The sequence below is a fragment of the Meleagris gallopavo genome, chromosome 11 (genome assembly GCF_905368555.1).
Source record: "Meleagris gallopavo chromosome 11, MGAL_WU_HG_1.1, whole genome shotgun sequence".
Classification (NCBI taxonomy): Eukaryota; Metazoa; Chordata; class Aves; order Galliformes; family Phasianidae; genus Meleagris; species Meleagris gallopavo.
In genome coordinates, this window is record NC_139414.1 from 21,977,501 (window position 1) to 22,002,635 (window position 25,135).

At 40.6% G+C, this 25,135-nt stretch overlaps 1 protein-coding gene across 5 annotated transcripts in view; it reads right to left on the minus strand.

The window, feature by feature from the left end:
• RSRC1 (arginine and serine rich coiled-coil 1) overlaps positions 1–25,135 on the minus strand; it is a 115,631-nt gene that overhangs the window by 58,079 nt on the left and 32,417 nt on the right. For all 5 annotated transcript variants that reach the window (XM_085232953.1, XM_019619202.3, XM_019619204.3 and 2 more), the window contains exon 5: positions 2,587–2,623. In XM_085232953.1, the coding sequence (XP_085089079.1) occupies positions 2,587–2,623 (37 nt within the window). The remainder of the gene's footprint in view (positions 1–2,586; positions 2,624–25,135) is intronic.

The window sequence follows — 25,135 nt, forward strand, 5'->3', positions numbered from 1 at the left end:
GGCTACACAGTCCAATTTCAATGGAGATACCAACAGAAAACAGAGCTACAAACAGTTTCCCGTTCCAAGGTTTCTAAAGGCTGTTAAATTAGCCATGTACAATTCAGCAAATAACAAGCAAGCACCAGAGCAGCTCCTCCAGCTGGGGTGTGTTCTGAAGGAATCCATCATGAGGGTGGTGAGGCCCCAGCACTGCATCCAGAGCTGTGTGTGCCCCATCCTTCCAAGGGCTTTGGGCACCTGGCCTATGGGAGGTGTCCCTGCTCACAGTATGGGGTTGGCACACGATGGACTTTACAGCCCCTCCCAGGCCAAAGCTCCAGGATTTGCATGCTTACTGACACAAACAGCCACATGAACCTTCTGTGCAGTTCTCTGGTCTACTGAGGAGTTGTTTATGAAAGCGTGTTTTCGCACCGAAAGTATTCCCAAATAACAACTTGCAAAATATTTACCAGATTTTTGAAAAGCAGCCAGGTGTAGCTAGATGCTAAATGCCCAGGTGGCAGATGCCATTAGGCACATGTTAGCAGTAAGACAGGCTGCAATCCAGCAAACAGTACCTATACAATGCAATGAGAAAGCACATCCCATTTTAAATAAAGGATTAAATCTACTTATTATAAATCTATTTATAATCAATAACTAGACTCTTGTTTTCATTGCCAACCGTGGGGGGAAAAAATGGAGAAAAACAATTTCTTGCAGGTATTTGGAGATGCAGTAAGGTAAAGTAAAAGAACTAAAGCAATAGTGTGGCTTAATTCTTCTTAGAAACGTCCCCATAATTTACTGGAGTTCAAAGGTCTTTCTGAACTTGTCTGCCATAACATTGAGATGTAAAAGTTTCCTGCATGAATCCTCCCATCTGCAGGTGCCTCGGGAAACTGTTCATTTCCTTGAGCACCCGTTCCCAGGATAGATTTTCTAAGATCACAGGGAAAGGGAAAAAAGTCTTAAAGACCTGGAGGTTTTTGACAGATCTTTCACAGCAGTACAAAGCAGCTAATGTATTTCATGGCAATGACATTATTCAAGCATACAGTGAGTTACCACGTCAAAGAACTTCAGGTTCCATTACTCTGCAGAGCATCTTTCCAGCACATTTTCCCCCAAATCCCCGTGAAACTCAGGACACGAGCAGGCAGTAATCCTGGCCCACCTTCCCCTGCCCCAGCCTGCTCAGAAACCACAGACCTCCTCCTCCCAAACCTGCAGGTTTGAGGTGACATTATAAATCAGACCCGCAGCTCCAGCTACTGCAGCACTCCCAATTTAGAAAAAGTACCAGTCATGGTCATCTGTCAAGACTACAGCATCTTTATAATGCATTAGAAAAATTCTCTGAACCCATCAGATTACAACGACCTGACACCAGCAGAGGAATGAAACATTTTAAAAATTTATTTAAGAGATTCAACTAGCATGCAAGATACCTATGAAACCAGCAAACAAGATTAATTTTCCAACTGCTCTTAGAACTATTCATAACGCTCAGCTATTTATTCCATTTACAGGTTCTAAATACTAGTTGCAATGGAGCATTTAATATGCCATCATTATAAAAGGGAAACTGTTGACAATGGTGCCAGAATATGCACACTCCTCATCCTGCTGTTAGTCCAAGAAGATATTGGAATACCAGCTCCAACAAATCACGTTTCCCGTGCGATCCCCAGAATGGGAAGCAACAGCAGAAAAGCAATTTGTTCAAATGCTCGTGCAATACGCTGCGATAAGATTTTATTTTAATAGCAGTATGGAACAGGATACATTATTTAGGTATTATATGAAAAATTAAGCATGAATTTAAGCGCTTCTCCTGAGGTACTGAAATATACGTACCATTAACAGCGAGTATTTTGATTTAATGGGATTTAATAATCTGTTTAGATGAACTACTCCATGTTCAGATGATGCTGATGCTAACATTCTACTCTCAAGGAGCTTCAGACTTGTGACAATATTGCATTTTTTCCAGTTGTGATCAACTGATTTGTTTTTAATGCTAAGTATGTCCTGCCATCACTTGTGGTTTGAATATGTTTACTTAAACCAAAAATACTTTGCATCTCAATTATTATTTTATACTGCAGCACTGAATGGAACTTAACTCAATACATTATTCATAAAGCACAGACAGCAGAAAAAACAAAGCTGTGCACTTCTTTCAAAGCCTTCAAATTACTAAAACACACCATATTTATGCATGCAATATTTGATTGTGGGTGTCTTTTTTTTTGTTGGGTTTTTTTTTGTCACAAGTTTGTTGATTTCAGATCAGGATATGCCAAAAAACCTACACCAAACAATTTTTGTTTATAATTAAGGTAATCATCAATCCAAGGATTGTAGTCCATTTTATTTCATCTCTACATCAAAAAAAGTAATTTAAAAAAATTAAAATTCCCTTGAAATGGTAAGATAAATGAAAATGTAAGTGCCTTCACATAATAACAGTAAGCTGACCCTCTGGGAAATGGTTGACTTTCTCAATTCAAGGTATTCAAAGCTCATTCAAAAGTGTTCATTTGGAATGCAGATATCAAAGATGATGCAAATGTTCAAGAGAAAATTAAAACTTACCAGATGTTCTAATCCAGCTTTGATGTTTCCAGCATCCCTGTAACAGAAGAACAGAAGTCCTCAATAGTTGCTAAATCCTTGTCTGAAACAATTTATATTTAACTCTGAAAATGGCAAAGCCATGACATTTCTTGATTATGTAAAATTTTTATTTTTAATATCTTAATCGTTAAAATACTTTTAGAGTATTGATCATCCAAATGCACAGCTACAGAATTATTTATAACCTCAAATTTGACCTGCCTTAAAACTGCAACAAACGTTAGCAAAGCAACAGAACGCTCATTTGAAGAAGCATTTTTAATATAATTACCCCACAACTTCGTACTGAACTCAATAAAGCAAAACACTGCATAATGGTATTTATGAAATCCACACTCCATGGCTTTACGTTGGTTCTGCCTCGTCACTACTCCAACAGTATAACTGGAGACTGGTTAAAAGGTGGTGCAGTGCATGAATTGTACATTAACTAAGCAGGTTGTGGGAAGAAAAGACCAAGCTACCAAAAAAAAAAAAAAAAAGAAGAGGAGAACTCAGAGCAAAACACAGCCCATGATAAATCTTGCCATGTGGACGTACAGTGCAGTGCTATCCTGGAGCAGTAAAGCCCACAAGGTTACCTGCAACTACTCTGCTACTCGAAAAAGAGAGAACCCAAACCAAAGTAAAACCAATAAAACTCCCCAGGCCACTAAACGAAGGAAGTTGGTTCTGCTTTCATTGGCTCCAGGTTCTGTCTGCTTCCAAAAATGTAATCGTGTCCTTTGAGGAAAATGGGCCTTCAGCATGCCAAGCAAGGAGAAAGCATTTCACCCAGAAGCATTTCAAAAAATCAGTTAATGAACTGCGTGATCATAGAATGGTTTGAGTTGGTAGTGTACATTTACAATACATATTTTTTTCCTCCAACAAATCATTAAACTGCATCAAGCCACAGGAGCAAAAAGTCCAACTACACTCTTCCACCAAAGCAAACCATGCAAAGACTGATGCTTCCATTCTCTTTAATGCAAGCTATGGGCTATAGAACACAAGGTGAAGTAGAACACAGAACGACTATAGAGTGTGAAGCTTTATTAAATTAAGAATATGTTCAGTTACACGTAATGCAGCTTAGCTGTACTTTAGACTTCTATATAAAGCTTTTATTTATGATTTCATAAAGCTTTCTAAAAAATGTACACACTTCCACTTGATTTGGGAGCATATCATGAACAAAGCAACACATACGCTTTACTTACGCTGTTATTCAGCATTTTGAAATAAGAATGTACTCTGAGTTTGCACAATACTTAAATAGGAATTGTCTTTAACATCCGTTGTGAGGTGCTAAATGGCCTTAAGGAAATTGCTTGGGAAGCAGGATCCAAGACGCTGATGTTAGGAGCTGCCCACTAATGGTATAAAGCCTGCCCTGTTAGTGGCCTGTCTCCTCTGCTGTCCCTGTCATGACTTCATCAATATTGGTACAACTCTTTTTGCTCTGTGCTGAAAGCAGACTTAATTCAATTATAGGTCTCAAAACTGATAAAAACGGTCCTGAAGTGGAAAATGCGAAGAGATTATTGGCAAATGAATAAAGATTTGTATCGAACTAACACGCAAGAGTACAGCAGGTTTGGTTTTTTTTCTTTAATAATTCCCTGCCTTAAGTCTTCTGGGAACAGCGAGTTTCCCTTCCCCTCATGCAGCACATCGATTTCTGAATTAGACTGCAATATTAAATAATTAATATACTTGCCATGATTGATGTTTTGCATTAGTTGAATATTAGGTTATCAATCAAAATCCACTTGGTTTAATGTAATAATATTGAAAAAGTGTCACTGGCTGTTCATCCAATTTGTAGTTGAGGCAGCACAGATAGTAATATTGGTGTAACACACGGCTCTAACGCAGGAAATGCAGTGGCTGAACATCCATAAGGCAGACATTATCAAACAAACCAGGACAAGGTTGAGGCTGTCCTAAATAAACCCCGTGGCACCTGTCAGTTTCAATGAAGTGCTCCTTCTGCTGCCACGCATCAGGCAGCGGGGACAACTACTGAAGCCATGCATCCGTTGTTCTTTCTAGTGAAAAATAATTATCCAAACAAGATTCCTCTCAAATACTGTGTTACGCAAAATCACAGCTGTTGCTACAGCTCAAATGTGCTTCAAAGTTTAAATGAACCCTCAATTTTCACTGAATACCTTAACCATCAATGACATAAAACACTACAAATAAGTGGCAGCAGCAGTGTTGTGCACATCCGGTGCTGCCGTACTCCTAGAAACACCAGAATTTACACCAATATCAGTTATCTTGATCAGGTGAACAAGTTTTGCTAAAAACTTTTACACCACACTACACAGCTCCCAAGAGAACAACTAGCTGCCTTTCAAACAGTCTCTTCATGCATTTCACCTATTTCCCTGGTTTGTTAGGCAAACTTGGTTTAGACTCAAGTTTCCTTTTTCCCCACACAGAAGCTCTGGCACTGTGCTTCTGGGTCTGGGACAGAAAAGAGTTTGTGATGTACATCACCAGTTCACATGGATATATTTTAAAATCGTACACCAAAACCAACAAGCACAATATTTGGGACCATCCAAACATCAGCTTCTGGTAATCAGAGAATGATAGAATGGCCTGGGTTGAAAAGGCCCACAGTGCTCATCCAGTTCCAACCCCCTGCTGTGTGCAGGGTCATCAACCAGCAGCCCAGGCTGCCCAGAGCCACATACAGCCTGGCCTTGAATGCCTGCAGGGACGGGGCATCCACAGCCTCCTTTGGCAACCTGTTCCAGTGCATCACCACCCTCTGTGTGAAAGTAACATCAAAGAGAAAAACTGGAGCTGAGCTACATTTGAACCCTGCTCAGAGGGACCTACAAGGCAGCAGGAATTCAATGAAGCAAGTGTGGCCAGCTTTTGGAGTACTAGAAGCTGTCATGTATGTGACTGATGTTAACTTACCTGTATCATAATGTATACGTACATTAACGTAACTAAAGTTAACTTACTAGCACTAGCACTTTCGCCAGTGAAGTAAATTGAAATAAACATACTTCAAATGAAAATGAACATGTTCACATTCTTCAGTCCCCCTCATGTTATCAGCTCATTACAAGTCTTCCCTTGTATTTGTAGTTAGCAAACTCTTTGCCAGTGCTTACTGAGCAGAACCCACACAGCACAGAACAGTTCTACAGTACCTCTGGGTGCTGAAGGGTCACATTCTGCTGCCCCAGATCACAGAACAGCTCGGGCTGAGGGCATGGTGGGCTCTGGGGCCAGGCCACCAGGCTTCATCCATTCTGGCCTGGAAGCACAGCCTGAGGGGCAGCCCTACTACTCATAAAACATGCCCACTCAGAGGGTCTCTCCTTACACCTAGTCCTCAGCATCTCTTTCAGCCCATGCTGCTTGCTCTCTCCCCCAGCTCTGACTCCCACCCCCCACAGCCCCTCCATCCCTCAGCACAGTGCCCTCCCAGCCCTCCTCTGCCTGCTGCCCCTCTCTCCTTGCAGGGATGGAGCTCCAGCCCCTCGCCACCTCACTGCCCTCAGCCCCACTCTACGCAGTCCCAGATGGAGGATTTTGCTCCTCAGAGGACAAATGAATACATAAAACATTTCATTGTTAGCAAGGCCCTTGGCAGCATGCTTTCGGTTGCACAGTATCAACTACAAACTATGAAGAACAGGGTCAGATGCAGCAGTTCAGGTCAGGCAGCACCACACTCCCAGATAGAAGCCTCTGAATTCCACGCTGCAAACACCAGCATTTGGTGGTGTTGATCGCACAGCGCCGTCCTAAGTTGTCACAGGAAATTTTCGTGGAGCTCTCTCACGTTCGCCACTCCGCTTATTGGACCACTCAACAGGCACATCCCATAGTGCTGAATGCTTTAGAACCCAGTAAGGCAGATCCAGATATGGGATTACATAAACCATTATTAATAACTCAGGCTAGCACTGTTAATACTCCAGGTTCTGACTAAATTTGTGTAAAAACAGAAGCCAGCAAACAACCACAGCTGTTAACAGCTTCCTTTCTCTCTCAGAATGTGGAAATCTCCCATCCAAAACTCAACCAGCAGTAAGATCATCTCTTTCAATGGCCAATATCTCATTGTTTCCCAGACCAGGGCTTGACACTGCATATATTGACAGCAAGAAGAAAACTAGTTTTTCATGTGACTACACACTATTCACTTCTACCCCTGGATATCCCAAGACAGAGAGCAGGAGGAATGTAAGAATAAGGCACTGGGTTTGGGAAGGCATACCATGCTTTTGTCCGATTCCAGAAAGATAAGAGCCTGATACAGGGGAAAAATCTGCTATAGAAATAACCTAGATAAACACACCATTATTACATCTGCACACTGAGCAGTCAGTAGTTACTGCGTACTTGCAGTTCCACTCTCAGCTAGATGGAATTTCATTGTCAGAGCTGCAGAGTCCCAGATGTAGCTTTTAGAAATGGATAACCCCATCATAGTGCACCAAATTTTATAGCTTTTGTTGTGTTTTCTGTAAAATTATAGGCTGATGTTTCCAAGTCTGACTGCAGACCACAGAGACTAATTTCAGTAGGCTTTGGAAGAAGCAGCAAAGATGACATAGAAATCCAAGCTGTGCCTTTTCCTCTCCTTCAAACCACCTACAAGAGGACAGTGCTGACTCTCCCAAGAGAACAGATAAATCAGACCTACTGACTTCTGATGGCAAGCTGGTCCAACACAGCACCAGAGGTCTGGCAGGACTGCCTGTAAAGGCTGTGCGGTGTGCAGGAACACAACTCCAACAAACGCCTTACTCTTCAACACGACCAGTTAACATTCTCTGCGTTGTAAAGAAAATCAGTTAGTAGTAAAGTAAAGAAAACATCCTTTTCTTTTGTGAAGAAAAGTATGGTTTATATTTTTTGTAGCTAAGTGAAAATTACATCAAGGAGAGCCTACAAAAGGCAAGAGGGGAAAACCATGAAAGGAAGCTATTTCCTCTTTCCTCTTACGTAAGGATGCAGGAAAAGAAACCTGAGTTTAGAAACTAACACAAGCACTACTACCAATTAAGCCTATTAACTAAAAAAAAAAAATTAAGATTTCACAGATCATGCACTTATGTACTCAAGTTGCTTGAAAATGAAGACGACAGATACAATATGAAACAGTCCTTTTTGGCACATTTGAGACACAAAACCTTGAGAAGCACAACAATGAAAATCAAAATCCTTGCAATGAAGTACTGAAGTTACACAAAAAATCCTCAATGCTTCATTCACTACAAAGAAAATTCCTGGACTGCTTAACAGATTTAGGAGCTGAGGCTCCTCAGACCCTGTTTTCACCCGTTACTGAAAGATCCAACCAAATCTGCAAAATAAAATAGCAAAAATGATTTAGCAGTGCAATGCCAATCGCAGGGGGGTTGCAGGTCAGAAGAAACACAGGGCAGTAACCTGGCTGTCATTCTGACAGGACCAAGCATCCTGAAAACCAGCATAATATGTTCGCTGAGAACATTCTTATCCGAGTCAGAGTTCAACAGGACGAGGTGCCATTAAACAATTAACTTGGTGCTACTGTTCCCGTCTTCTGTGCACAATAAACTCCCACCAAGAGAGGGAATGCTTAGGGAGCCCTTCACTCTGAATGCTGGAGAAAGCAGCCGTGATGTTTTTTGAAGTGTGAATGCTGTTTTGCTCTTACTTAACATCACATCCAAGCGGTCTGGATCTGGGCCTGAAGAGTGAGGACTTCAAAGCTGATGCTACTGCGCTCAGTGGCTCCTTCACTCCAGTCAACCAAAGAATTTATTTCACTCGGGGAAAAACGGTAAGAAGTTTGGCCAATCACTAATAAATTAAATTTGATAAAGATTCAGGAAGATTATATGAAGGTCACTTATCAAACGCAGGAAGAAAAGCAGGAATGCCTCCCCACACAGAGAAACACATACAGAATAACTTGGAACTGCTGAAGAACTCTGAAGAATATAATGCAAGCTAAATTGAATCATGCTAAAACCAGGGACTTTAAATAGGACACAAGGTGAAACAATTTCCATAATATGTTATCCCAGAGAGAAGGAAAATCAGTACCCAAGAGACTTTATCAAATATTCAGGAGGGAAAAAATATATATAGCCCTGTCTCATAGAGTAAAATTCAAGACTGTATGCAATTGAAATAAACACTGAAACTAAGCAGAGGAAGAAAAGCCAAAATACGGAGCTGATAGCTTCAATATTTTCAAATAGACTCTACAAAACAAAAACAAAAAGAACATTTTCTCTCCGTAAGTATTTCTCAGATAAAGGAGAGCCAAGATAACTACCCAAAAAAGCTCCCAGTTCTGTTTTAGTAAGACCTGAGATCACGTATAAAAATCCTATGAATTATCAAAGCAGATTTATTTACCCTGGTTGCCAGTTCAAGCAATTCCTCAGATAAAGCTGGAAATTCAAAGGAGGTGGTAATTTGCAAGTCCTTGGAGTTTTGATACATGATTGAGCGGGGGACGCTGGTTCCCATTTTTATTTCTTTCCCTTCTTTGCTGTTCTGTGCTCAGGATTTCCTCCACAAAGAGCAAAACCTTGTTAATCAAGGCCTGAACTCCCAGCAAACACAAGCAATTAAGCTTCAGACTTTGGAGTAGCACTGCCTTTGTTAACCACATTATTTGGTAGTTTTAAATAAATTAGACATCTTTGGCCTATTTTACCTTTTCTGTAATATTATTTAGTCGATATTCAATTAAAACACATCCTGTAGGTGAAAGTGTATGAAAACATTTCAGTAATGGACGTCGGTGGTAGTAGGAAGTGTTGCTAATTAGTCTCTAAGTACAAAATAGATTACAAAAGTAGCAAAAAGCCCAGCACTGCAAATGCACAGAACACTGCACTGAATATTAAACAAAGCAGAGCCAGTTTTAATGTCGGTAAACACAACTATAGGAAAAACTCTCTGGACTGGTAAAGAGCGTTACAGGTTAATGAGGAACATATAAAGAGTGCACAATAATTATCATACCTAACACCTTACCATCTGTGTTTGGATGGCTGCAGAATATAAACACAGTTCATCAGCATTAATCTGAAACTAATTACACCTGCATTTTATTAGCAGAATTTTAGGATCGTTATTTTCAATGCTGGATTTTTCTCAACTGCGCTCAGCTCTGGGCGATAAAGGATATTAAATTTAACTATAAATCAGGGAGAAAACTTAAATGTCCTAAGCACTAAAACAAGTTGAGTACAATCGATTTTCCCATTTCAGAAAGCTTCTAAATCCTCGTCGTTCACCCAATTATGACTGTACTTAACCTAATGAAATTTCATTCTGCGGGAACAATACTATTCTTAAACAAATTTCTGAAAAAATATAAGATTAAAAACTTCGACACAAAGAATAAACTCCCAGAGAAAAGATGCAAATAAAATTACTATCATAATCTTTTGTTTTTTATTTGCAAGTATAAAACCGAAGAGAAACAAAAGCATGGAACATAGCATCTGTCATATCAGAATATAAAAAGATGATCCTGGCACAAAATGAAAAAGCTCTAATTCATTTGCAAATCAAGCCTGCCAGTTCTATTTCAAGCTGGCGGTAACTGTCAAGAGTTAACAAGATAATCACTTTCAATCCTGCCTTCAATGGTACATTACACTGTTATTCCATTCAATAAGGCCGTTCTTTGGGGCACTAGATGAATGGTTTTCATTTCTAACTCTCACAAAAAGTTGCAAAAAAAAAAATCCATGGGGCTTAAGAAAGAAATCCCTTTATGGGCATTTATCTGCCGGCACTTGCTTTTAGGCAAAATGAGATATTTGGATACATTGGTGTCCATTTACTTCCTCTATTCCTTCAGGCCCTCGGTCTGTTGATAAAGCAGCACACAAGGAAACCTCACGCCCGTGGTTCATTTTCTGTACCTATGCACATTAAATGAGTTCTGAGAGCACTCCAGGTGTGAGCAGCTCACTGCGCCTGGAATGAGGCAGCATCTGGGCAGGACCATCTCTGGCTCTGTTGCAGACTGCAAAATACACTACATCTCATGAAAACGTGCTCGAAGAAACTATAAGCAGTTCCTCGCTGAGCATTTAATAAGAATAAAGTTAATTATTAAAAGCGTTCTTCCTGTGAAGCAAGTTAATATGGAAGCTGTCTGCATTAGTTACTCGTTTTTATTATTTATTATTATTTACTTAATTGCTTTTGAAAATTCTGTGCTATGTGTTCTTCACAAATGAGTAACACCTTTTAGAAAAAAGAACTGTGGTAAGTATTTAAAGCTTTATTGATGGTAGAAAACTTTGTGTAATCTCTATGAAAATAACTAAAAATCAAAACCAAGAACTTCATGCTTTTGCTCATCACTCCACGAGGGTGCATAGTGACAGGACAAGGGGAATGGTTTTAAACTGAGATGGGGAGGTTTAGGTTGGATGTTAGGAGCAAGTTTTTCCCCCAGAGGGTGGGGAAGCACTGGAACAGGTTGCCCAAGGAGGCTGTGGATGCCCCATCCCTGCAGGCATTCAAGGCCAGGCTGGATGTGGCTCTGGGCAGCCTGGGCTGCTGGTTGATGACCCTGCACACAGCAGGGGGCTGGAACTGGATGAGCTTTGTGGACCTTTGCAACCCAGGCCATTCTATGATCACTCTAAATTCCTACTATAAGATGGCTACACGTAAGGCTGCTTCATATAGTTATGTATTCTATTATTAAACATCCCAACCACTTTACCTAACACAACCTGGGTCACAGCAGACTCAAGTTTCCAGTTGCATTTCACAATTTGTTTCTATTGTACTTTATTCCAAAGCAAGTCTTTGCAAGTCTCTCATCCTTTTTTCCAATCTGGACACTCCAGGTGGGCTGAGCACATGCGGAGTGGCAGGAGAAAGCCAAGAGATCTTCCAGACCCATGGTATCCAACATGGAGCAGCCTCCCCAATAGCTTTAGGTCACAAACAGGCCTGTGTCCTGCTTATTTGTTATTTCTCTCTCCAATACTTGTAATGGTCTTTGACTATATAATTTACATGTCTGTTATTATTTAATAATATTAATGCTAAAATTGCTTTTGGTCTTATGCTCAGTACCCATTCACTCCACAGAGAAAAACTTCAGAATTAATGGACATGTTCAGAACATTGCTATGCCAGGGCTGAAAACACTGATTCTGCCAATGCCCAAAACACGCCATTAAACGCACAAGAAAATTTCAGTAAATTATAACTTATTTCCTAGAAAATTTTACAACTCAAACCAAACCAAACCCAATCCAACATTGAATTATGTTGTTTAAGTACCTCATATTGGTGTGAGTTTTAATAGGCATCTTGTGTTTTGGCTTTCCTTCAATGACATTAAAATAAGTCATAATGAAAGCTACTGATTTGCTACCAAGTTGACCAAAATTAATAGATAAGACAAAAATATTCAGCATGTCTCATTCTACAGCCAAGATCTCCCTCAAATGTTATTTTTCTAATATGAAGCCAAGAGATTCCTGAAAACATCAAGCACCATTAACACGGCAGTTTCCAAGGACTCTTGGATGTGAAGCAATTTGGAGCTTGGATAGTAAAACCAGCACTTCCAGTTGTACCTTCAAATATTCTGAAAAGTAGCACAGACATGAAGTATTCTATAACAACAACTTCAGAACAAACAAGCTGCCAGATCTTGCAAGAGCAAGATTCTCTGAGGATTCCTGGACTGTACAGAAAGACTTGGAAACATAGGTGGACAGATGTGGATGTGTGTTCCACGTGCTCTGACCACAGAAATCTGGTCATGGAGCCAAAGGCACTTCATCACTGCAGACCACTGAGCAACCTGATTCTGTTTCACATGTTTAACTGTCAATATAGCACGGGGTAGAATTGTAACTTACACATTAGTCTGAGATGGAGGGAAGTGATCTGACCTCGAGTCTCATTCCTGGCTGGGGAAAGAGAAAGCCCCTACATCAAATTCAGAACATAGAACGACTGACCAGTCTGCTGTACTGATCCACAGAAGAAGCATATTGAAATTGCTGAAAAAGCCTCGTGCTTTGGCTCTTTTCCTAGGTTTTCAGTTTTGGCTGAAAGTCACAATACACAAAATTGCTACGTCTTGCACACAAGTGCCAAAATCCAGTGTCCCCAGAAACTCAAACTGGAACCATTCCAAGCAATCAAACATTAATGCAACAATGGTCAGGACCAAATGGACTTCTCCACAATGGCATGACAGGATAAGCTGCCTACTTAACTTTCTGTTCAGGCAAGATATTGGAAAGTTATGTGAACGTCTGCACAGAATCATTTTAAGTCATTTAAAAACAGGTCAAAATGTTGCTCTTGCTCTCCCTCTCTCTATATACATACACACATATCCCCTTGCTCTGGTCACTGTGGCTTTTAGTCAGCAGGGATGGGTAACTGTCACACCAATACCAACAGCAGGAATAGAAACAGAAGAAACTGGAAGAATGAAACGAAGCCATTTACAACAGTCCTTGTCCTTACACGCAACAGGGGAACAAGCTGCTAACTATGTACACTTTCTATATAAAACCAGACAGAAACATAGCATAAGCAATACCCAGGATAAAAAAAATAATCTTCATCATGCACAGAGGATGAGTAAAATCCTTTCTGTCACGGAGAAACAATTGCAGACTATGCCTGATACTGCAATTTAACATGCACTCTTTTTCTTGTACAACTGTTGCACAAGCCAGTGCAAAAGTTAACAGATAGCCTGCTGCATTACAAAAGTATTCTTACAGGCTTTCCTTCTGCCTCTTCTACGTGACGCACTTACGTCACCCATCACGACTACGGTAACAAGGAGGGCTGAAATCAGAGCTCTCCACAGCATCTACACCCTAGCAGAATGTCAGCAGATGCAGTTGTTGAATGACAAAAAGCCAAGGGCTGAGAAATATTTGAGAATACTCTAATAGCTCAGCACCAGGTAGATTTTCAAATTAAAGCACAGACCCCAAAGTCATGGCCCAGGGAATTCGCTATCCCTCGAATGCGGAATTGATCTGAATGCAATTACTTTACTCTTTTAGCTCCATTTGACTTTGAACTAAACATCAATTAGTCCACAAACATAATACTGCAAGATCTGTTAACTCCAATACTGACTCTTCCATAAAAGATCTGAAGCAAATTTATTGGCCTTCATTTAATAGCTTTCAGCAATCGCAAATATCACACATGAAAGCTCAACTTCATTTTCTGATGGTCACTTAAACCTTTAATTCTCATGATAAAACTCACTCAGTCTTAGTTTTTTAAAACCTCTAAATTAGCAAACAAGACACCACATAATATATGCCATAAGCATAGGTCTCCTCTGAAAAGCTGGGACCTCGCAGTGCTTCAGCTGCGATACACGCCATTGAGCCACGGCCAATATAAGCTAATTTGAATAATCAATATGACAACCTTATTTTTCTAATGCAAACAGGATTGATACAGTAAGGTGTCTCACTGCCACATCACAGTCATGGCCTCTTTTAACCCCTAATTAGATTTAGGCGATTATCCCTGCTCTTCCTTACAAGTGTACAGCCCGGATAAGAGATGACAAAAGCTATCTGCCACTTACTCAGCCTTTGCAGACTGCAGGTTATCCAGGGAGATACAGGGTAAGATCAGCAAACAATTGTTATTCATATCATCTACAGTTTTAAGATAGTCACAGCTCTCCATACACGCTAAGTGAAAATAGCCCAGAGCATTAGGTAAATGCAAAACGCTTAAGAACATCAGCGTTACACAGATGGAAATTCAAGGTGATGTTGGGGAATTATGCTTAATTCAAACTGGTTATCACAAAGAAAACTATCTAGCGACTATTTGCTTTTTCAGACAGGAAACATTGAGCTCTCAACAGATTTGTGTTCATTGTTTATTTGTGTGTGACGCTGAGTACTTTACATGGATATTTCTAAAAGTCAAACTTAGAAACAGCAATCCCAATAGAATTACATAGCTAAACAAAGTAGTAAAAGACAGAGAAGATCTATTACAGAAATGTAATCACATTTCATTTACAAGAACTCTTATCTCAAGCATTTAAACATAACATTTAAACAGTTTTCCATTTTATTGTGCTCAGTATTTGAGCTAATAAGATATAAAAGTATAATCACGTTAGCAACATTTCTATTGCATTACATAGACACAGTCCTAGATTAAAGGCAGAGCAGGAGAAAGAAAGCATGATGCTGCACATAAAACCGAGCGTGTTTCTCCTGGCAGAAATAAGGACCTCAGTACCACGTGTGAAAACCACTGTGCTCAAATCAGATCTCGTGTTCACTAACGTCTATTCCCACATGAACTGAAGAAGTATTTCCATACATATCATGCATCTGTGAATGTGTTTAACAGGTTTTTTTTTAAACCAACAGGGGCTTTCCTCCATACTAGGGTTTTACTCCTATTGCAGGCCACACAATGACAGATCTGGAAGTAACATCCAAGTCAGATGCAACGCTCCCACGGCTGGAGTAAATCTTCTGTTTTGTATCTAATTACTGTACATATGCCATTGAACAACCCTCATCTACAGTGCTTTATCAAGGTAAAGCAGCCTACAACTCAGCATCCATCTCCCTTCTGTGGAGTTACCTCCCACTGAAGACTCAGCACTTCTCAGTTCCTGCTTCTCCCAAGCCCACGTGTGTGCTTGCTGCTTCTGCTGCATGACGTACCTTGGCTGCAGGCATCTCACTTTCTTCAAAAAGCAGTAAATAAGAGGCTTAACCATTCCTTCATGGGATGTTGGGCAACATGCTATACATTCAAGTAGCCCTTGGAACTAAATGACTGTGCTTTCCATCTGACTGCTACTGCCAGCTCACAAACAAAGCTTGTGGAGCTCAAAAGGCTTGCCTAGAAATAACCAGCCACAGCAACACACAAAGGGGGAAAGAGCAATAATGAAAGACAACCATTGGGTTACTTTAACGTGAGAGAATCTTATTTCAATTTCATTCCATAAAATTCTCATCAACTTGCAGAAAAATTAAATGTTGTGTTCCCTATAAATGCTTTCTGTGGGTTGGATTATAAAATAGTTATTGAGAATGGTTTGATATAGAAAAAAAAGAATCAGCATGAATTAATTGTTCCTTCTTTCAAGCTTCTCAATGGATTGCTCTCACAAAAGTAATAATGTGGATTTCTTTTATAACAGAACTACTGGTTACACAAGCATCAAGTTTTTCTGTACTGAAAACTGCAAGTTAAGTCTAGGAAGGGAAAGCATGCAAAGAAACCCCAATTGCAGCAGGGCTGCTGACTGCAGGAACTCTTCCACCTCCCATATAACCCCAGTGCTCCTGGAAGGATCCCCAAGGGAGAGCCGATGCCTGTTGCTCACTGAAGTCCACTGGACATCTCACATCGCTTCTGAGTTACTACAGCCTAAGAGATATTAAAAAAAGCACAACAACCTATTCATTAAAATAGAAAAAGAATGTTATTACGGAAGCTACGAAGGACAGAAAGCAGTTTCCTGTTCCTGGTATTCTCTCCTACCACCCTTTCCATGCCCAGCAGAGGAAAGAAGTGCAAGCTGTTCTTTGCTGCCAAACAGCACGAGCTTAAACACAGCAATGCAAGCTGAGATCTGTCAGTCCAGACCTGCACGTAATGGAAAAAGAAAAAGCACTGAGAAAAGTTGATGGGAAGAGAAAAACATTCCCAAGTTCTCAACACGCTGCAACACGTAACTGTCAGCATAACACTTCTGTGGTTTTTCTTTTTGTTCTCTTTCTTCTCCCGTTTTAAATTGTGCTTTAATTGGTAATTTATTGAAAACAAATGAGCAAAACCTCCAGTGTTCCCGATTAGCAGCCATACAGCTATTTCTCTAGAGAAGGTATCTATTTTATAATCTTTAAAGTTAACGGAAATAGCTTTCAACAAGTTCCGGGGCATAAAATGTTGTGTTGTTGTTTTTGTTTTTTGTGTTTTTTAAACAAATTATGCAGTGGATTTTCATCTTTTGTCCTCTTCTATACAAAACGCAGCTTGACCTTTTAAGCAAGATTTCATGTCTTCCACTACATACAACCCCCACCTTCTATTCCATCTTCATGCTCACAGAGCATCCCGACTTGCAGAGGCCCACCAGAAATTAATGACACGTAGAAAGCAATACTACAGCATTAGCTACAGTCCCACACGGAGAAGGCAACAGAACAAAACAAGGATTCTTGCTGTGAAGAGTAACATCCAGATCTGTCATTTTGCTTGGCTTAATTAAAGACAATTGCTTTGACAATCCATACCATGAATACTGCTAGCAGTCAACAACTACGTACTGCCCAAATGTAATTTTAAAAGAGGATAGAAGAAGGAAATACAAAGGAAAACCAGGACATGAGAAACCCTTTCATTCCTGCCCTCCTCCGAGGCTGAGCTTTGCACTATTGGACGCATTCGTCAATCACACTCTGCTGAATGCTGTCCTATAAATACATTATGTGTATTTCTTTAATATTTTGTCAAAGCACAGAGCAGTGCCCACCTGACAAGAATCAATAGGAAAAAATCCTTTTCTCTCTTTGACACAGCATGATGCCATTAAGCAGCCTTCGGAGATTCTGATCTGAGCAGCAAAGTCAGACCTTCCTGATCAATTCCTTAATCCATTTTGAGAAAAGAGACTGATCTTGCTATTTCGATTTCTGTCCAGGAAACAATCATCATTCCCAACATAATTCACCGTTAAATGGGCCTTGTCTTACGAGAACTTCAGCAGCTGGAAACAGATGAGGAGCAAGCCAGGATCCAGGAGAATCACCAGGACATCTAACGAGCTTCCTCTGGGCTCTCCATTTCTACCCTGGAAGTCACTGAAAGCATTTCCCAGCCTCGTCCTTCATGGATCTTTAAAGATGTTGCTTTTAACATTATAAATAATGCATACATTGGCACCGAAAATGGCAATGATTCCAAGAACTTTTTCCTCCACAAAAACCTTCAGTTCTCCAGGTGGCTGTTAGGGCTGCCACAATGCAAACTGGGAATAAACCAATGCGAAGCTCAAGTACTGATGCCACAAAAAAGCACGGCTGGAGATAACACACTCTCAGTGTTGGTGGATCCTTCTGCCAAGCTGAAGATGTTTTATGCCAAGACCAGATCGTAACAGAGATATGCTGTTAAGAGCCTACGTATCCGCTATACTAAAAAATCTCTGACCAAAGCCAGACTGGGAGAAGCTCAGCAGATCGGCTCAAGTAGGAGGCTTGGGTTGGGCAGTCTCCTCCACAGGAAGGCCTGAGAATGTTCACACTTCAGCAAGAAGTTCTTCTAACAAAATGGTGTTAAACGAAAGAAATGAGCCCTGCTTGCATCCCTGGCAGCACCCAACCCAACCTACCCAGAGCAGCTGCCCCACCAGCCCTGTATCCCGATGGAAGGTTGCACTGCAGCTGGGATCCACACACGCATGCATCCAACTCTTTCCAGCTTCCTAAATTTGTGCAAACACATGTCCAAACCTACAGCAGGTTTGTTTTTTTTTTAAAAAGCAGAAGGTAATCTTCAACCATGCAAATACTTGTTTTGGTAAATTCATTACAGAATTTCATTACCAAAAACTGTCGTATTTTATATGTATGTATATACTATAATGTGAAATAACAAAGAAAACGTTTGCTGGATTTTTTTCCCAGTTGCCTGTTGTTTGCTTGCTCAGAAAAAGCAGAGCATGTTGTGTTTGTTTTGTTTTACTTAAATAATTGCTGGGGACTCCTCTGCTTTAGTTCCACGATAGCAAGACCCTGGCTATATGGTTAGGTGATTACTGTATCTCTGCAGTTCAGTATCTGCAGGGTGTCTGAATGCCACTAACTACTTAAACCCAGTAAAGAGATTACAGCTCACGCTAACTGGATTTTCACAGCTCCGTATCATTCAGTTTGGATTCCTCATACACAGATTAAGAGAGTCCATTAAAACAACAGTCAGCTGCTCCCAAAGTGCAAGGTGCCTTGATATAAAAAGAGCCACATGTTTACATTCAGGGAGAATGTGAGTGTGTGTGTAAATGAAATACTCTTTCAGAAATAATACTCTATTTGAAGAATTATTCAATTTTAAAACCCAAGATAATGCAAATTATATAGTTATAAAAGGACGATCATGGTGGTTGGCAGTTTCAGAGACTGCATAGTTTTGAAAACAGCTTAAAGTAATGTGTGTCTTTGAAGATATAGCCTTCAAATGGATTCCAAAATCTACTTCTGTAAATACAAGGAACAGGCATGCCCTCATCGTACGTGAATTGAGCAGGGAAACTAATTCAACAAGCATCTCTAACTGATAGAGCTACGAAGCTAGAACACAAAATCTACACTTTTGTACTTCCTACCACTACTAAGTTGATTTTCTTCTTTAAAAGCGTTTCAAAGAGCAGAAGTAACACAGCTTCACTTCATAACAGGTCTTTTTGTGGTTCATGTAGGTACCCGGGCCACTAGACAAGGCAGGGGGGTTTTTTTCACGTTTCTAAATTTAATTCTAATTGGAAAATAGTAAAGAGGAAGGATAGGACCCATCAATTCAAAGCACGCATAACAAATTTCACTCAGTGAATGAAATGACTTCTTCCCAAGCACTTGCAATAAAAACAAAAGTACCACATTGTTGCTTACAGTTAGTCAGAGATAATTAACAGAATTGATAAAAATCAAAGAGTTACTGTGGGTAAAAGCTATTAACTTTCTGAACCTGGATGTTCAGTGGCATCCATGCAGTTGTGCCACAACTCACACGTGTGCTCCCTGCCTGGAATCCGTGCAGCATTTTAGAGTCTGCTAGCAAAACGCAAAGAAACACCATATGCTGCTGCCTCAGTATTGCAGCCCACTAAATAAATGAGCATCCTTTCCAGATATAAAAGGGGATTTTTAGCAATCAAAAAGAAAAACAAGTCCGACACAGCCCAAACGACAATAGCAACAAATCCGGGTCAAAGGCGAGTGACCCCAGAGCCACTCCAGGCATATGGGCAGCTCTTTCCTTTTCAGGGGGAAACATTTACTCTGCTTCCCATTAGCCTTTGCCTGGCTTCCTGTTGAGGAAGTTGTCCTCACTTGGCCTTTCATTTTCTCCTAAGTTCCAACAAGTGCACACCTTCTGCCAGCAAACCCAACTCGAGCACTTCTCCAAAGGCTCTGCAGGCACCACCTGCACCGTGCCCTGCAGCAGCTGGGTGGGAACTAAGCCAAATCACTTAATTCCTTTCAGCATAAAGCCATACCTCTGAGAGGGCACGTTATGAAACCTGCATGAGTAAAATTGATCTCAAGGAGCCACCTTGATTACCTGGGAAGTAATGATACCTTCAGTGACCTGTGCTTTTGGAGCCCTGGAACATCTCCAGCATGAGGATGAGGAGGAATAGGCTTCCCGACACAATCTTGCACTGACTTCAAAGATTCTGGACAAGGCATTGGCTCAAAAATAATCCTTACTTGTTATATTTTGAATCAACCTTACAAGTAAGCTATTTGTCCTTTGAGCTTGAACTGCAAAGCAAACATCATTGCACAATACAAGCTTCAGAAGCTTCTTCAATATAAGGACTGAAAGACAGCCCAAATAATTAACAATAACTGATGAATTAAGACTGAGCACAGTGCAAATTAAACAAACGTTGTAGCACCCTGAACATCAATTTATATTTGTACATTTCTGCTACTTAATAAATGTATCTTGTCATGTAAAATTTTAAAGAAAAGGCCTTGGAGTGACAAAATCAGTCTCAGTGTGACAAAATCCCATTTGTAAGTGAATAGAGATGATTGAACACAAATACCTTAGGCCAACAACTACAGAGATTATGTTTTGGAAGCAGCGTGTGCATAATTGGATCAGATAAACAGGAACACTTTGCAGATTTTGAGAGCCACCTCTTGTTGCAGCAGAGGCTATGGGAAGCGATAAGCTACCAGTGGCCCTTTGCATTGTCTGGCCTATTAACATAAATGCTGCACCCAGAGGAATTGGACCTGAATTGAGGCTGGGTAATTGCTGGATGTGTTAGACCCAAAGAAGTTGCAGGATCATTTTTCCCTACTTACATCATACACTATAAAAGTGAAACGTGAACCAGGACTATCTTCCAAAAGCTGAACACTGTAGGTATATGTATTTAATGTGAATCTTACAGACACAAAAGACAGAAAGTGATTGCTCACCAATTAACAGAAACAGAAGCAGGCAGTGGATGTACAAGCTGTATACTCACCAGCTTTCCATTGGCAAGGCTGGAAAGAGATTTAAAATAGAAGTGCTCCAAACCACAAATACATCACGGGAAGAATGAAATATTCCTTAATACAAACAAACAACAGTGTTTTACTCTAAGGCAGTACGTTATTGGTTAAATATACCACCTTATCTCCACCTTATTTTCCCATTTTTGAAAAAAAAAAATTATAATGTAAAGATTACCTAATAATTGCCAGCTTTTTCCAACAACTGGTCTTAAATGCAAGAATTTACACTACAAATGGATCCATTCCAAACCTTCGTTTGTTAGAAAAGCATTTGCTTAGCAAATGACAACCCATTCCGTCGTGGCAGAAACATAACAAACAGTTAAAACCAAGCAGAGTGAAAATGAAAAATAAATAAAGCATTCTCTCTTACTGTCAAAGCAACATTTCCCAGAGCAAACTCAACTTTCAGCTGCATCTCCTTGCTTTTTAACAGCAGCGTCTCGCTGTTCCTCAGCACGCTGAAGGGATCTCTCCTCCCAATCAAACATTTACCCTTCGCCACTGGTGAAAGGCAACAAGATCTCTTTACAATGTCTCATCTTTTTCAATAAATTTTGCATGAAAACATGTTACCCAAGCACAAAGTTGCCTGCTGTCACGTTGGAAGTGTGATAAATGTTTAATGAAAACAACACCACACAGCTTGGTGTCAGACAACAGCTATCACACAGCCCCGCTTTGATCTGAACAGACACTTTAAAGGAGTTCTGAGCGTGCTTTGCACCACAGAACTCCATAACCTATATGCAAATAGGAGAAAATTACCATAAATGACTTCCTGCCGTACCGTGTGCGAAGAGGTAAGGAAAACATGGCAAACTCCACGAGCATCTCAACACTGCCAAATTCTGAGATACCCAACGTTCCCCACTTGCTCCTAGCAGCTCCTGCCAAGCTCACCCCTGTGCTGCCAGTGCTCTGGGCCACAGCCAGCAAGAAGCCTCAGAAGGAAGCCCCACCAGCACTCTCTGAAGTGCCACTGAGGGGTCACACAGCCATCACAGAGCGTCCCGAGTGGGAAGGGACCCGTAAGGATCACTGAGGGGTCACACAGCCATCACAGAGCTTCCCGAGTGGGAAGGGACCCATAAGGATCACTGAGTCCATCTCAGCCAATGCCAGGATCTGCAGCTCTCCATTCAAGGGGAACAGTGCATTTAAGATAGGAATCTTCAGCTCCATAATGCTTCTCTGGGTAGTTAAGCAGTCGTCAGCCCATTAATGCAAAAACGTATCGATAGTCTAATAAGGAGCAGAAATTAAACGGGTGGTCGGCTTTGATTAATGGCACAACACTTCTTTTTTCATAACAACTGAAAAGCTGCTCTTAATTTATTCCATTAAAAATTGTCAAAAACACTTTAGAAAGTAATTCAGAATTCTCCTGCTGAGAAAGCTAAGGTGAAACCAATAAATCTAGCACAAGTTACTTGGAACTAACAAGTTTCTTGTCCTCCGGTCCAACAATGAACAATGATCCTTATGAAAACCACTTCTCAATCCCTTAAGAACGTAAGTGTTCTCAACCCAACGAAGACTTGAAACACCAAAATTCAACAGTGTGCACACACAGGACACTGAAAGCACGTATGCAAGTTGCTTTAAAAAAAGTGAATCTAAAAAAAAAAAAAGCAGAAGAGATGAACGTAATGATTCAATTAGCAAAGCTGGTGGCAAGGCACCGCAGCAGTAGAAACAAACGTTTAAGCAAAGCACAACTATAAAAGAGCTTAAGACATCAGAGGATTACCAGCATGCAGAAGTATCTGGGGTGAGTCATGGTTACATTCAGAAAAATGCCAGTTTACCTTCACATGAACTGATCTTCATGAGAGAAGTTGGAAAAAGCCAGGTTCAAGGAGCACAAGCAGGAAGAAGCCAGCTGTCAAAGCAGCCACAAGAGGTTCACAGATTGCTGAAGCTGGAGCACCTCTGGGTCTGCCTGAGAAACCCAGACTGCAGCCAGGCCGCCCATCGTAAACTGCTCCAATACTAGACCGGGAATAGTCCGTTTGTTATAGAGCAACTAAAGATTTCCTACATTTAATACCTCTTCAGTAAGGATACACATTAGGAACAGTTACATAACCGGTATATTTAACATATCCAAGAAAAAAGAAACCTCACTGCACAAATAAGACCAAGATTTTCCTGGTTAAGTGAGCCACCCTGCTACACTTAGGAAAACATTGCAGTCTACAGTGCATTTTTAAAAGGTCACTAATTTGTCCACAAGTCAGGATATAGCCCAGCTAATACTGTATTAGTAATTGAAAGACTACAGAATAAAGAGCAAAGCTTCCAAACTGGAGCACTGGATTAAGCTTTGAAGCTTCAGAAACATGGGGGAGGAATACTAAGCCCATTGAAATTAGTGAGAAATGAGAGAGAGAGAGAGAGAATGCTATTTGGAGGGGGAAGAGAGGAGATAGAAAGGGTAGCTCTATTTCTTTGGAGTAAATAATCACTGCTTTTCCATTAAATATTATTATTTCTTAAAACAAGTGACAAGTTATAATGCAGTAATGCTATAATTTGATGGAAAGTACAGCAATAGTAGCAGAGTGGCGCAACTCTAGGCTGCAGCAAGTGAGAACAAGCCCCAGTGCAGCTGCTGTGGGCACAGAAACCAAGGAAGAAAATCTTCCTACCTTTGGAAGGCCTCAGGTAGGCAGGGATCTCCAGCAAGATACCTTTGCCTCCACTGCCAACCCTTAAATGAGGTCTTGGAAGGGATGGCTCCTGGCTCCTCCCCTTCCAGTCACTCAGGTACATTGCACACACCTGAGATCCTCTGGGCTGCCCTGCCCTCCCAGCAGGTGCTCAATCACTGCTTCAAGACACGACTTAGCATTTCTGCTAAACAAGTGGAGGAAAACCATGAAACAAAATGTGAGCCAGGTGCAGGATCGCTGAGGATGTACCTCATAGGCATGTATGGAAAAACCCATTTTGGGACCGACTTGTTCACCTGCTTCAGTCTTATCCAGGAGACGTCAGGTTATAGGCACAAAGTACACATAGATATCACATTTTATGTCAGATAAGGTATGCTGAGATTGTTTTGTTTTAGGAGAAGGGCACACGAATCTAGGCATACCTGGAGACATCAGCAGAATGGATCAGAGTGCTAAGGTCTGAACCACTCCCAGCTACAGTCTTCTGGAGAGCTCAGGCAACGCTGGTGATGTTCGCTCATTCCTTTGACACAGAGACACTGTTTTCCCACTCTTTATTCAGTAATTACATATATTACACATATACATATGTATATATAGATAGATATGCACAGGACAGCCAAGTGTAGGACCTGGTCAACTACCTCGAGAGAACAAAGAACACTAACGTTTTGGGTTTGTTTGTTTTCATAAAAGTGAAATTTAATAAAAGAAAACCACTAGACTAGAACTTACTGTTAAGTACTAGACACCAGATGTCCAGTATGCATTATAAAATTTTGCAGAGCTAACAGAAAATGGCCATGCATCACAGAACATACACTGGCCCTTATTTAATCAGTTCCATTTTATTTATAACATCATAATACACAGAAGAGGTGTTGGGTTCTGTAAAACTACAAAGGTGAGGTAACACCTCAGAACAGCACTTGTCACTAAAACTTCAATGAGACCAGGAAAGCCACCAATGCCTGTGTTAAGCACAAAGCACAAGCACTGGCAGAGTTCTAGAATGTAGGAATGGCCCAGAGCAATAACGTGCATGATATCACTACTGCAGTCATGGGTTGTAACTAGAGAACACTGTTATTTCAAACAGAGAAATATGATTTGAAACTTGGCCTATGAGACTGGATGAATAGAAAAGGCTGCAATGCCAAGCCAGTGCTTTTGCTTCAGAAACGCTGGCAACGGTTACTCAGCAAAAGCCACACCATTTCTTCATTTCTTTAATACCTTTCCAGGCAAAAGGAATACAGTTCAAACTACTACTATGGGATTAGGAGACAAAAGCACACTGATTAGTTCAAAATACGTATAAAATGGAAGGAAAATGAACAGCATAGCAGCAGTCAGAGAGCTGCTTGAGAACATTTCTTGCTGCCTGTTTGTCTCCTGCTTTATTTTACGCAGTCCTCACTGGAAATTAAATAATCCTGATGGAAAGATGGATCGTCCTGCTGTCTATGAATATTTAGGGTATGTTGGTGGAATGCTTTTTGAATATGCATTGCTTTACCTTGTAAGAGAGCACAAAATTAT